General features: G+C 42.5%; 1 protein-coding gene across 7 annotated transcripts in view; it reads right to left on the bottom strand.

Moving 5' to 3' along the window:
* Positions 1-14085, bottom strand: part of FAT1 (FAT atypical cadherin 1) — a 161738-nt gene that overhangs the window by 96867 nt on the left and 50786 nt on the right. For all 7 annotated transcript variants that reach the window (XR_007245670.1, XM_048510079.1, XM_048510083.1 and 4 more), the window contains exon 3: positions 1343-1657. Coding sequence is in view for 6 of the 7 variants with exons in the window: in XM_048510079.1 (XP_048366036.1) it covers positions 1343-1657 (315 nt within the window). In the remaining variant the exon portion in view is untranslated. The remainder of the gene's footprint in view (positions 1-1342; positions 1658-14085) is intronic.

Genomic DNA, 14085 nt, shown 5'->3' with positions numbered 1-14085 from the left:
GGCCTTATGTAACCTTCATAAGAATACAGATTTCACACGACAGTTATTACAGCCGTTCTTGATGAAATAGCAATTCAAGGCTTGCAGAACAAATTGGAACAGAAACCAACTGTATTACCTGAACATTCTGAAATATCTGAGTTTTTCCTGAAATGGAACGGATAGAGTTCAACTTTATATTTTACAAACTCTCCCAAAACAAACAAAAACAAATGACGTGATGGCCTAGGTTTACACAGTGAAGATGGAATTTCCCCCTATAATCTGCTAACAGCTGGATCTGAAATGGTCCATTTCCACCATACCATCCTCCAAGCCACATGGGGCATGAAACGGATTTCCCAGTCAAAAAAAGACAAAGAAAGACAACTGGGCACCCACCCTGATTTGGGAAAGGAGAAATAAGTTAGATGTTCTCCATGAAGAGGATCAATCGATGACTTAAATAACACAATCCTAGATCTGAAGTCAGTGTGATGTAATGTTTAAAGTATGGGACTAGGATGTGGAGAATCCAGGTTCAAATCCCCACTCAGCCATGAAACTCACTTGGAAACCCTTGGCCAGTGACTCACTCAGTCCCAACCTGATTTACCACACATGGTTGCTGTTACAGAAAATGTGGGTGATGAATAATGCGTAAAGTGATGGACTAGGACAGGGGTAGGGAACCTGCGGCTCTCCAGATGTTCAGGAACTACAATTCCCATCAGCCCCTACCAGCATGGCCAATTGGCCATGCTGACAGAGGCTGATGGGAATTGTAGTTCCTGAACATCTGGAGAGCCGCAGGTTCCCTACCCCTGGACTAGGACCTGGAAGAACCAGGCCCAAATCTCAACTCAGTCACAAAAGCTCATTGGTTTACCTTGGCCAGTGACTCAGATTAACTTATTTCACAGAGTTACTGTGTGGGCAAAATATATCACATTGAGAATTTTGTGCACTACTCTCTGCTCCTGGGGTGGGGGGGGGGGGGGGTTAAGATACCTCAGGATAATATCAGATGGAAGGTGCATTCCGTACCTTAAAAAAAATCCTGCTTGAGCAACATTAGAATGTTAGGGAACAAGTTTCCAGTCAGACCTTTCCCAATAGGCCATGAGGCATTTTTATGTGAAGAGAATTTAAATATGACTTTATAGCTACATCCTGAAGTATTACAGTTTGAAGACAGGCGTCCCATGCTCAATGTATAGATCCATCCTTCAAACTATTACCACAAAGTACACTACAGAATCATATCTTCCTCATCCCTAGGTTGTCTTTTCATTTCTGTTTAAAAATTTGGAGAACCAATTCATCAGTGAAAAAGTCATAGAAGTACTTAGTATTTACTCACCAGTTTTTGGATTCATGAAGAAGAATCCCTGTGGGTTTCCACTAGTAATCCTGTAGGTCAGCTTGTCATTAGAGCTAGAGTCTGCATCAGCTGCCTCGATATGAATGACTGACACATCCTTGGGTGAATTTTCCATGACTTCTGGGTAATAAACAGGCCGAGTTGTCTGTGGAGCATTGTCATTGACATCTCCTATTTCTATGTAGATTTCAATGAAGGAAGAAAGAGGCACCACACCACAGTCCGTGGCATACACAGTGAGCCAGTAGTGGGAAGTAGTTTCCCGATCAAGCAAATCAACAGTTTCTATCGTACCTAGAAAAGAGACAAACAGAAATTTCAAGAATTAGATCTACATCACTAAAGCTTTAAAGCACAGATGAGTTGAAATCAAAGTCCACTGAAAATGAATCACCCTCCATTTATACACTGCTCAAAAATCAATAACAGGCACTTAATAATCACAGACCACAAGCAAAATTAGAGTTGTTATGAGGATACATAATCAAAATCGTCCATACTTATGGCCAGGGTAGAGAGCCTCCAGCTAAGGAATTAGGTATATTGGCTTGGTCAGCACATGTGGCAGAATTAGTGATGAGATAGGAGAATGGAGTGCATCAGTACTGTCTGCAGGTGGGAAATCATAAGTCTGAATGCTCCTCTACTGTGAAATTTGTTCAGTCAGTCAGCACATCAGAGGAAGAGCTAGATAAAACGCTCAGGTTTACTGTCTACTAGGGTGGGGCTTTCTTCGTTTTTTTCCAAGGAGCATTCAAAACTCTGAATACCCTCCTAACCGCTGATTTGAACTGGTACAATCCATTCTGCCTTTTCATTCCTATTTTGGTTTCTTGCCTGCATGGACCAGGACATCCGGGGCAGAGGAAGGTGCAGCTGCTTCAAAAGATGTACATATACTACATATCATTTAAAAATCATTTAAAAATATTATTCAATATCTCTAAATTAGAATTTAAAATGATTTAAGAACTATTTTACTACTAATGCTATCATAAAGGATATCTAATTATTCTCGATCTATAAACATAAACACCCTGCTCAATTCACAATATTTATATTGTGTTAAAGCATACTAGATTGCATCATCTCAGATCATGTATTTGTCTTGCGCATACCATAAATTCCATGAAAGGTTTCCACCCTGACCACATTTTCATCCCATTCACCTCCCAGGCACTAAAAGAGGAATGTAAGTACTTCGATTTAAGACTGAGGAAAAATACTATGCAAGCATGTTTACGTATACACTGAAATTAGTTACCAGAGTGGGTACTTATGCATAAATATCATGTACTGCACAAACAGAACTAAAACCAGAGTAGGGTTTCCACAGTACAACCGCTTCCACCACCAACGAAGCACAACTTTTGTAGTTCGTCCTTCCAATGACAGCCTGAAATATCTCCTGATACTTTCCCCAGGAACATGACTGGAGACATTTGAACAAGGAGCCATGAGTAAAGTTCTTGTGCCAGCAGAATTATTGTCCAGGCAGCTACATCTAGTGTCCAAGTGATGTTGAATGACACAAACTTCCACAGTCTTAAAGTGCAAAATAATCATACTGATGGGAGAAATTTGTAAAACACCACACTGATGGTTGAATGTCCAACATATCCCATAATAATGCTTGGAGTCTACATAAGTCAGCAGGCAATATATAAATGAATATTGCTGACATTCGTTTGTGGTTGGTTTCCATGATGTTCAGTGAACACAAACAATGGCTAATTTTACATTTGGTTTATTCCTATTACAGTCTCATCATAACTCTATATACTATTTCTCAACTGTGGTCATCATCTGCCGACGTATAAATCCATGGATCATGGCCACACTAACCCAAAACAGATGTTTCTGCAAACTTGGAGGGCTCCTGAGGTTTGCAGAAAAATCTTGACATCTTAAAAAAATACACTGGATGTTTAAATTCACCCTCTGCAAACAACGGCAGTCATTAGTGGCATCAGACGGACCTGGAAGCCATGCTAGGCCCAGTGGTGGTACAGCATGAGCTGAGGCAAGCCCAGAGAGAAAATTGGGGGAGTACGGGAGTCTCACAGCCTCCCACCCCCCAAGCTAGGTAAGATTTGGATGGAGGACATGAGAATCCTCAGTGCCATCCTCCTCCAAGCCAGCAAGCCTGCCTGCCTGATAGAAGGGAATGGGGGAGGAACGTTGGCGAGGACCCCACAATTGTGGAGGGCTGCCTGGCTTCAGTGGTAGAATAGTGATCTTCAAGGGGAATCAGGCTTCCAGGCAAGGAGGTGGGAAAGAGGCTGACCCAGAGGCAGTGGCCCTGGAACCACCAAGTCTGACCCAGTGGTGAAGAGAGAGATGCTGAAAGACCAACATTAATGGAAGAGAAAAGTGAGATGCTCTGGCGGGTGGGGGGAAAGGTAGGGGGGGGTTGAGTAAAATGCCAAGGGTGAGGGGTAAATGAGGAGACAAACGAGGGTGGGCTGAGTAAAGTGCTAAAGACTGGAGGGTAGGTGGAGGCAACAGCAAGAGTGGGATAGATTGATGGAGAAGAGGTAGGGACAAAAGTGAAAGGTAGGTTCACAGATAAGGGGAGGTAGAGAAAGCGATGCAAAAAACTGGTTGTTGTGGATTTTCCAGGCTAGTTTTTTAAAAAAATAATTCTGATCCCTTTCAAGAAGTTAGTTGACAATTTCAGATCATGGTCTATATACAAAAGCATGGTATAGTTCTTAGACAAAGCTAAACTCTGATCATTTATTCTGACCCGTTAAAACAACTTTTCTGCAACTTTGTATGGCAAAAGGTGACAGAGGGACAACTGCATTAGAGCATCATTGCAAAAATAACTAAGACTCTTGTGGCCCTGACAAGTGTTAGAGTAAACCCATGTCTAAATTGCCACAAGACTCCGTATTTATTGCAGTACGTTCAGAATTTCCCAACTACCACCAGATGTCACTGCAGAAGCTGGCTTTTGAAAGCAGCACAATTCAGATAATACGAAAAGCAAGCTCTAGATTTTAAAGTTCAAATTAATATCCAGTACACATTCTCATCCAACCACATCATTTACCCCTCAAACAACAAATGGTTATACGCCTCTGTTTTGTTGCCAAGAAATCTGCCAGTGCCTGTAAAACATAGCACAGCCAGGTTATTAAATTTAAAATAAATTGCGATTTTATGTTTTCGAACCTCTTCAACATAATGGCAGCGCATTATTCAGCTGCAATTTTCTTCACACATATATTACAATCACACACCATTACTGTACACTGATATAACTTTATGCTGTTTAGTTTTATTCCTGCTTTTAGTACTAAGTGCACAAACTCTGCAGTGATCACAAATGTATCCTTAAAGAACAGGAGTTTTCAGGACTGTCTAGGGGATCAGATGATTTATCACCAGGTCACAGAGACACCAATCCAAACACAAGGTTGCAATGTTGGCAGGAGATGGAACACACTTTGGGGGCAAAGCAACAGCTAGGATGGTACAGCCATATCATGGGAGACAATGGTCAACAGAGCAACTTTGGTTGCCTGTGTGGCATGCCAGCCCTTACTTAAAGCAGACTGGAAGCCAATCAAGGAGGAGATGCTCTAGATCAGTGGTTCTCAACCTTCCTAATGCTGCGACCCTTTAATACAATTCCTCATGCTGTGGTGACCCCCAACCATAAAATTGGAATATAAAATATAAAAAGACCGATTTCTGATGGCTTTAGGTGACCCCTGTGAAAGGGTTGTTCGACCCCCAAAGGGGTCACAACCCACAGGTTGAGAACCGCTGCTCTAGATCCCAATCTGAGAAGCAATGTCACCTCAAGAGAAGGCAGAAGAATTCGGGTGAGGAAATTACTCCATTTTTTTCCAACTCTGAACCCATGGATTCCTCCCACTTTCGACCCAGCGGGTATGAGGTTTTGATTGAACAAGTTATCTCTTGACTGCTCTGTGTAATGGGGTTCATGGGTGTCTGTTGTCTACTGGACAGTACCTATAACAGCACTAAAACCATCATCCTTTTCACCATACTCTGACCTTTACAAGAAACAAAATGATCAAGACTTCTGCCTATGAATGCCTTGAAAATAAACACATCAATTATAACCCAAAGAGTCAGATCTTGCATATGGGGGGGGGGGAGCTCCTCCAGGAGGCAAAGAAGGGTGGGTGGCAGACTGCTGCTCCAGCTGACCAGTGGCTCTGTGAGCTGCACAACTGTGGAGGGAGATGGCATGTTAGACAGCTCTTCTCACTTAGCTCATGAACTCCAACTCGCTCAGTGTCTCGCCTTGTCAGCGGTGAAGCCACCAGGGGGTGGGGTGTGCGCAACGCACCGGGCGCACTGGTTCTGGTCACGTGGGGGTGGAAAAGATCCCCCCGCGGCACCCCGCCCCCTTCCGCGGCACCCCCCTCCCACGGTGCACCCCCCACTTACTTTTAGGAATGGAACATCCCAGAGAAGAAGACCTGCCTGCGTTGCCTGGGCCCGGTGGGAACTACATTTCCCAGGGGCTCCTGGGAAATGTAGTTCCCACCAGACCCAGGCAACGCAGGCAGGCTTCTTCGGCCTGCTTCTTTCCTAAAAGTAAGTGGGGTTGGGTGCTGCGGGGGACCGAAAAAGCCAGTGTGTGAACCGGGCGCACTCTGGCCTAGTTACGCTTCTGCTCCTTGCCCACCCAGTTTTGATTTTCACACACACACACACCCCAGGTACACAACAAGCCCCTCACACAGGCATGGCATGGCAGAATGGCATGGCAGAGAAGCAGGAATGAGTGAGAGAGAAAGTAGATGCCAGGAGCTGATTCTGATAGTGAAACCCATTAAGGGTTTTTGTACAGATTGCCTTAAGCATGTCAGTTTCAGTGCAAATCTCTCCTTTGCAGGTTAATCCTCCTGACAACAAAATTACATCTCTGCATTGTTAGATATGGGCTGGATATTGCAGTACTGCCTCTGAACCAGAATGTGCAGAATTATCATGCAACAACCCCACCCCTAAAATAGAAGTAAGCACACCGTGAACTTATGAACAGAATCAGCCCTAAAGACTCAGGCACAGCAGAGTGCAGGAACGTGTTTCTTTGCCAGACTAAGGGAACAACCCTAAGCAGGTTTATTTAGAAGTGAAACTGAGAGTTTACCCTTAGAAAGTTCTTAGGACAGCAGCATAAATCTGAGCCCAATTGAATAAAGGTGCTTAGGACTGCATTTTAAGGAAGATAACATACAGCCATGTTAGCATGCGTTGAAGTATTCATCTGTGTTGCATTCTGCAAAATGCATTCCATTGCTGTCCAAAACTTTAGGCAGCCCACTGTTTGAAATGCTTTGAAAAGGCACATTCCTCGTCAGTGAGGTATATGCTGCTTTAGCAGGGGGCAGGCTCATTTCTACCCTCGTACCCTGTTATTGGGTTCTGAATTTGATATAGCAGGGCTGTAATTAGCAACCTAAATGGAGTGTCTATGGAGCCAGGACACTGTGTGGGAAGACGTGTATGATTAAGGAGCGATTTTTCTCCGCCTTGTAAACTCTACAATATCGGGGGAGCTGCAGATGGCACTAATTTCAGCTGACATAATCCTTTCACGCAAAAGAAAAAAAAATCTCAAGGGATTGCATACTCCTGATTAATCCCAAAATGATCAACAGAACCTTCCCAAACAAAATTGTACATTTCTATTGATGCAATAACACCACCACAAATGGTACACACTGATCAACCCGTTCTAATGTAGCCACAGGTCTGCACTCTAAGAGCAGGTTCCTTCCTTAACATTTGTTAGTCACTTTTCCCCTTTGTGAGACTCAAACAAAACATTATAAACAAAACAATAAACACAACTATCATGAAACCAATAGAAATCAACAGTTTAAAAACTCTAAATACAACTGCCAATTTTTAAAAAAGCTAAATAAAATGTAGTCCTAAATAAAAATTGCTTCAACTGCCACCTAAAGATCAACTATGAGGGGACAAAGATGCTCCTTCCTGGGTAGGCTGCTCCATAATTATGGAGCTACTGTAGAAAAGGCTCTTTCTTGTGTACCCACCAAACAAATGACTTTTAATTGGTGGGACAGTCAGGAGGGCTTCTCCCTGCAATCTTAATTTCAGGATTGAAACACATGAGAGGAGGCAGTCTTTCAGATACCCCAATGCCAGCTTAAGGGAAGGACCCTCTCTGTTTGCAGACACGGTCTTCTTTTCTTCTGGCATCCACCTGCTCATGGAAAATAAGTTGGTTGTCTGGCTTGTGCCTTACAAGCAGTCAGAAATTGGCAGTTTGAACTGCTTGAGCACAGTCCATATTTTGAGGGTTTGGAGTGGTATACAAAAATCACATGTTCTGGTCAAACTGAACATGATGATGCAAGAAAAAAAAGAAGAAGCCAGAGTATATAGGCCGGTCACATGATTCTGGCTACTGATCATGCCCATCCAGATTCTTAGTGCTTGTTATCTCAAAACTGGGAAGTCTGTGTTAAAATGGTCCCGCTTTTCCTTGACTTGTAGGCAGGTAGACATGGAGTGTAATTAAAACATCCTTCGGCTAGATTTTACAGATTCCACTATCCCTACAATTTAAAAAAAAATCTTTGTCAGGATCCGGCAAACCCTTTTATGCTTTGCCCAGTCAGCCGAATTACTTGGTATTTATTTGCATCACTGCTTGAGGTTACCAAAAAGGTCTAGATGAAAAATAAACACAAAATCAATAGCAGGCCTGGCCCTTCAGGATATTCCAAATCATCTCTCCAAATTTTCACTTTCCTGTTTTATTAAAAAGGAAACCTCTTGCCATTTCACTTGCGGAAATACAAGGTAAAGCATACAGAAAAGTATTCTTCTCAATGCTAAATAGTAAGTAAACCTGCACACAACCTTTAGTGTCATGACCAAGCTGTACAAAAGGCACTTGGAGGACACTAGGTTCTTTTAAAAAGGTATTTATAATATTACTTATTATTTATGGAATTAATTAACTGCAAACATATTGCACAATATATGTTTATATTCTGGCTGTTCTTTGATAGTCCTGCCCTTCAGGCAGTCTAACAGTGTTATTTTTGACTATCGGTCCACTTATAGATGAAAAACATCCCATTCATCTTCTTGTCTCATTCTTGTACCCCTTCCAAAGAAGGAAAGCACAGTATTGGGGGTGGAGAATAGAAGCATAAATCAGCAGTTAGGAATGCATTTAGTTTTACTTTGACATCAATCAGATCAAGGCCTGTTCAATTATAAGTCTCAAAGGGGTAACATTTGTTCTCTCTCTCTCTCTCTCTCTCTCTCTCTCTCTCTCTCTCTCACACACACACACACACACACACACACACACACACACACACACACACAGCATTTAGTTCATACTGATGATCTAGAAGAAAAGTCTGAGGGTTTGTTTTATGGCAGGGTCTAATAGCAAAAGGAATATAATATCCAGTGAACTAAGGATGGTACATGACATCTGAAGCAGATGGGAAGGGGCTCAGTTTGATTGCTGAGGGAAGCGATTCAGTAAAATGGTACTGAATAAGCTTAATAAGGGTACAGCTCGATGAAATGCTATCCCTGGGTTCACCTCAGAGACATGCCTCTGTTTAGCTGTTGGGGTGCCAGGTCCACCCTGGCCATAGTCGTTGGTTAGGTGGCAGAATAGCCAGATACAGGTTAAGAAACTCCAAAATGGAGCCTTGGAAGGATATGGGTCTCAGAGAAATCCTTTTTCTCCAGGGCAACTGATCTCAGTAGTCTGGAGATGAACTGTAGTTGCAGAGTACCCCCAGAACCCACTCCAGGATTATTTAAGAGTCCCATGAGGTCCAATTTTGGTTGGGATCAATGCAGAAAGAGGGGAGGATTAGCTCCTGCCTTCCCCATGCCATTTTTCTCTGACCAGAGATGGTGAATTTGCTGACATACATCTGCTCAGCACTATTTCCTAGTGCTTTTCCTAGCACTAGAAAGTGAGAGTCACATCTCTGCAGCGAACCCAGAGACAGCATCATATCTAGTTGTATCCTAAGCCTCCAAACCAATAAATGATCAAAAAGCAGAGATGAAAAACTGAGTTCTCCCGGGACTACAACCTCCAAACCACAGTTCCTTTGGAGAAAATGACAGCTTTGGACAGTGAACTCTCTGGCACCAATCTCTGTAGAGCTCCCTCTTGTTACCAAACTCTGCCCTTCACTGGCATTGCCCCCAGATCCCCAAGAACTTCCTAAACCTAAGATGAAAGCCCTATCAAGGGGCCCCAAAATACCCAGGGCTATAACAATCAGTCCTAGGGAGACTATTTTACATTTTTTGTTCATTCTTTGCCAGTGTGATATAACAGATAAGTGCCAGATGGAAATCATGACCTTATTTAGTTATGAAACTCACTGGATAACCTTGGATCAGTCAGCTTCAAGCTGTCTTGAGAATAAAGTAGATATGAGGAGAGCAACAGATTGGATCCAACTAACATTTATAGTTTCAGTGTATCTGCAGGAGACTCTCCTGATGATACCACCCAGGTTTGGTGAAGTTTGATTCAGGGGGTCCAAAGTTATGGACCCTCAAAGGTGTAGCCCCCATCTTCTATTAGCTCCCATTTGAAACAATGGGGGATGGGGCACCCCCTTTGGGAGTCCATAACTTTAGACCCCCTGAACCAAACCTCATTAAACCTGGATAGTATCATTAGGACAGTCTCCCCAAAAATCCCTAAAATGTTGGTGCAGCTAGCCTAAAAGCTACACCCCCTACAGGCCAAAAACTGAAAAAACATTAAAAATACAAAAAAACCCCCACAAATGGGGGGCAGAGCTTCGGACATGTAATGGGGGGTTTGAACCCGGGAACACCCCCCCCCTAATCTACGTCCTTTATGAGGACAGTAGTTAACAGGAATCTCCACATTTTCACTGGATGAAAAGCTGGTTGACTCCCACCCAATGTATGCCACCTGGCTCTCTGTGGAGGAAGGGAACCATAAAAATGTAATATATAAATTGAAATCTAACCACTAGAAACCTTCTCATAACTTAGGTAAATATATGAATTAAAGTACTCATATATTTACCTCATGACTGAGATAAATACATCAATGTTTTACAGCCATCCATTTTTAGTCCAATTAGTCTTAACATGAGAAACTCTGCTGTCGAATCTCAATTTGTGGCCTACATGCATGCCCATCCAGTTTCCCTTTCAAAACAAGTCAATTTCCTTGAACCTCCCTTCACAAGACAGACGCTGTTCCTCTGATCACGCTCTTTGCACTTGTTCCAGCTTGACTGCACTTGTTAATGATTACCACGAGGAAGGCTGAGCTGGCTAAGCCTCATAGCACAGAATGAATCATTCACCCATTCTTTCCTGGTGAAGAAAATCACAAAAATGTTAAGCAAACATTTTCTCTAAAGCGCGCTGCTGTTTATAAATCTGATTTGGAGGCAGATAAAGTCATTATTGGAATATAGCTGAGGAATACTATTCCGCTACAATAAGTTAGCGTCCCTAGAATTCTGATATGTCCTCCGTGAAAAATGAATAAGAGCAAGAAATAAAAACCAAAGCCATCTAGGAACATTTCAGGATATTTATCACATAAGCAAACATACCATACAAGATAACATGGCTTTTGTTTTTAAAAAAATCAAAACAAAGAATTTGCAGCAAATGAAAACTGTTTTACATTAACAAAGTGTGTTCAAAAGCTTTTGTCTGACCGTATGAACGCTGTTAAAAAGAAACAGAGGCCTAAGATAAGATAACTCCTTATTATTAGGACTTCCATTTTTATGTAATCAAAATCAGCTAACCAGACTTGGGTTTCCTGCCAGGGTAGGAGGTCAGGACTTTTGAAACAGGAAAGGAAGATTACGATATAAAATACATTAGTACTTAACTGTTTTGTTTTTGTAAATGTTTAAGATTAGCATGCACACTCAAAAGAGAAAATGTGATTTTTGAAAGTTATCCAAGACATAATGGTTTGCACAGTCAATGAAAGATGATCAAGATTTTCAGTGTGAAATGCTGAGTATTTTCCTCAACTTGTTCAAGGTAGGATAGGCTTAAAACACTAAAAGACAGACTACCATTAACAAGTTTGACTAATGCATGTTGGGTATACCCATGAAGCTGCCCTATATTGAATCAGACCTTGGGTCTATCAAGGCCAATGCTGCCTACTCTGAGCAGCTCCCTGGGATCTCAAGTCTTCCACATCACCTACAACTTGATTCTTTTAACACGGGATGCTAACAATTGAACCTGGGACCTTCTGCATGCCAAGAAGATGATCTAAAGCAGTGCCATAAACCCTCCCTTTCAGCGCCAGCAGGGTGCAGTGGTTAAGAGCAGATGGATTCTAATCTGGAGAACAGGGTTTGATTCCCAATTCCTCCACCTGAGTGGCAGGCTCTTATCTGGTGAACTGGATTTATTTCCCTGGTCCTACATTCTGATGAGTGACCTTGGGCTACACACTGTTCTTCAGAACTCTCTCAGTCCCACATACCTCTCAAGGTGTCTTTGTGGGGATAGGAAGGGAAAGGAGTTGCAAGTCACCTTGAGTCTCCTTACAGATGAGAAAGGCAGGGAGACTTTCTCCCTCCTTTCCAGAGAAAGATTCTAGAACCATGTATAATTAACACAACCCAAGACACTTCTTTCCTTAGTGCCAAACTATATATTCCAAGAAATACCAAACCAATTAACCTTCCCCAATATAAAGGCATGGGACTGAGAATGGGGACACTTACATGGAAAAATGTGCATATGGGTGGATACAGAGTGCTTTTCTCAGAGGCGTATGGCGGGAAATGGCACCCAGCGACAACTCCTTCTCCGGGTGCCCCCCTGCTCAGGGCAGGGCTTTGAGGAGCCAAGCCAAACCACACCCCCAGCCTCCATGAAGGCCGGCTTTTGAAAGCCGGTCTGCAGGGAGTGGAATTTGGGGGGGCGCCCTGCGCTCGGTGGCAGGGCTCTGTGCCCGAGTTATGCCCCTGAGCACAGGAGGCGCAGCCACGCTCCCCACCCCCTGCCTTCCTGCAGGCCATCTCCTGCTGTCCCCAGCTGGGCAGGGTGGTGTGCAGCTGGGGCATATGCCTGTCATTACGTGGGGGGCACTCTGCACCCCTCATGTGACCGAAAGGCATGCACTCAGGGACATGGGTGACCCCATGTCCCTAGGGTGATACGCCCTAAATATCCCCCCATGTCCTTTTCTCTGCAAGCAAAATTGAAGATTGATCCTAAAAAGATTTTCTCCCCAACTGGGCTCTGAAATGGAGAAAAAGTCTGGCTGGGAGAAAAACATTCCTGAGAGTCTTAGCAGCAGAAATTTGGTAGGTAGCAGACAGGTTAAATATCAATGTGGAGAGAAACTCCACATTGGAGTATAATTGGATTCCAAAGCTGTGTATTTGTCGTTATGATTCAAAGTCTGTATTTATCTCTTTTGAAACACAGCAGGTCTTTTTCATGCTGAAGGTAGTGAAAATTTTATTCCAAAGTGTATTTTCTAGCTACCAAAAGCAAGTGGAAATACACCCCAATGCCCCCATGTATTTTAAGTTTGTCTGCAGTAAGAAATACTACCTCATAACACTTGATAAAATGTTCTACAACCCCACAATCTGCACAATGGCATTAAGCAGCAACAGAGGCAGGTGCTTATGAAATACAGCAAAACTGTAGCAAAAGATTAATTGGCACAAAGAACAACAGTATATAAGACAAACTATACCTGCTTTTAAAAGATAGCAAATCCATAATGACAAGAAATAAATTAATTGCCTCAGCAATTGAGGGGACACTTTCCCCTTACATAAATTAAGTTTAAAAGCTAAAGTAATGATGGGGGTGGGGGGTGGGGTGGAAATTAGGTTTATTAATTTGCTGAAGGCTGACACAGCTTTCTGTATGCCAAATCTATCCCATTAACAAACTGTAATACTCCCAATTCCCATGGATAATCCTCCTTAAGTGTGCTTATCCATGAGAACGTTCATTAATAATATTAACGACTCTGTAATGGAAATCAAAACCTGCAATCATTTTTCAGCTATGCATGGGAATGCAGTTTAGCAGACCATACCCTGGGAGTGACACTTGAAACAAACAAACGAACAAAATCTGGTCTGGAATATCTTGCTCAAAATTTGATCATAATTTTAATTAACATGAATTCTAATAAGGTAGACAAACAAACCAAAGCTCAGTATCTTTTTGTGTTGTCAACACAACTTTCTTTATGTCAGGGAATCTATAAATTAAATTCCATCCAAACATATACTCTTATTTATTTATAAATTTTTGCCCCACTATTCCTTTATTCAATGCAGCTTATAATGAGTCATAAAAGGCAGTGCTGCATAGTGGTTATAATGTTGGGCTAGGATCTGGGAGATCCAAGTTCAAAACTCCACTCTGCCACCGAAGCTTGCTGGGAAGACCCCGGGCCAGTGACATACTCTCAGTCTAATCTACCTCACAGGCTTCTGGTGAAGATAAAATGCATTATCTTAGAATTGGGAGGGTTTTTTGTTGTCATGCTTGATTTACAAAATAAAGAGAGTTTGGTTTATAACTTTAAAAGCATCAAAACAAGCCAACTCAAACAAGACATGCACCGTTTGAAGAGTCCAATTTCTAATCACTGATTGACATATCTGTTTAGAGCTGGGGTCTGCAACCTGTGGCTCTGGAGCCGCACACGG

Source organism: Sphaerodactylus townsendi, linkage group LG10, assembly GCF_021028975.2.
Source record: "Sphaerodactylus townsendi isolate TG3544 linkage group LG10, MPM_Stown_v2.3, whole genome shotgun sequence".
NCBI classification, from domain to species: Eukaryota; Metazoa; Chordata; class Lepidosauria; order Squamata; family Sphaerodactylidae; genus Sphaerodactylus; species Sphaerodactylus townsendi.
Note: the sequence above shows the minus strand (reverse complement) of the source record. Positions and strands in the feature narration are given on the sequence as shown.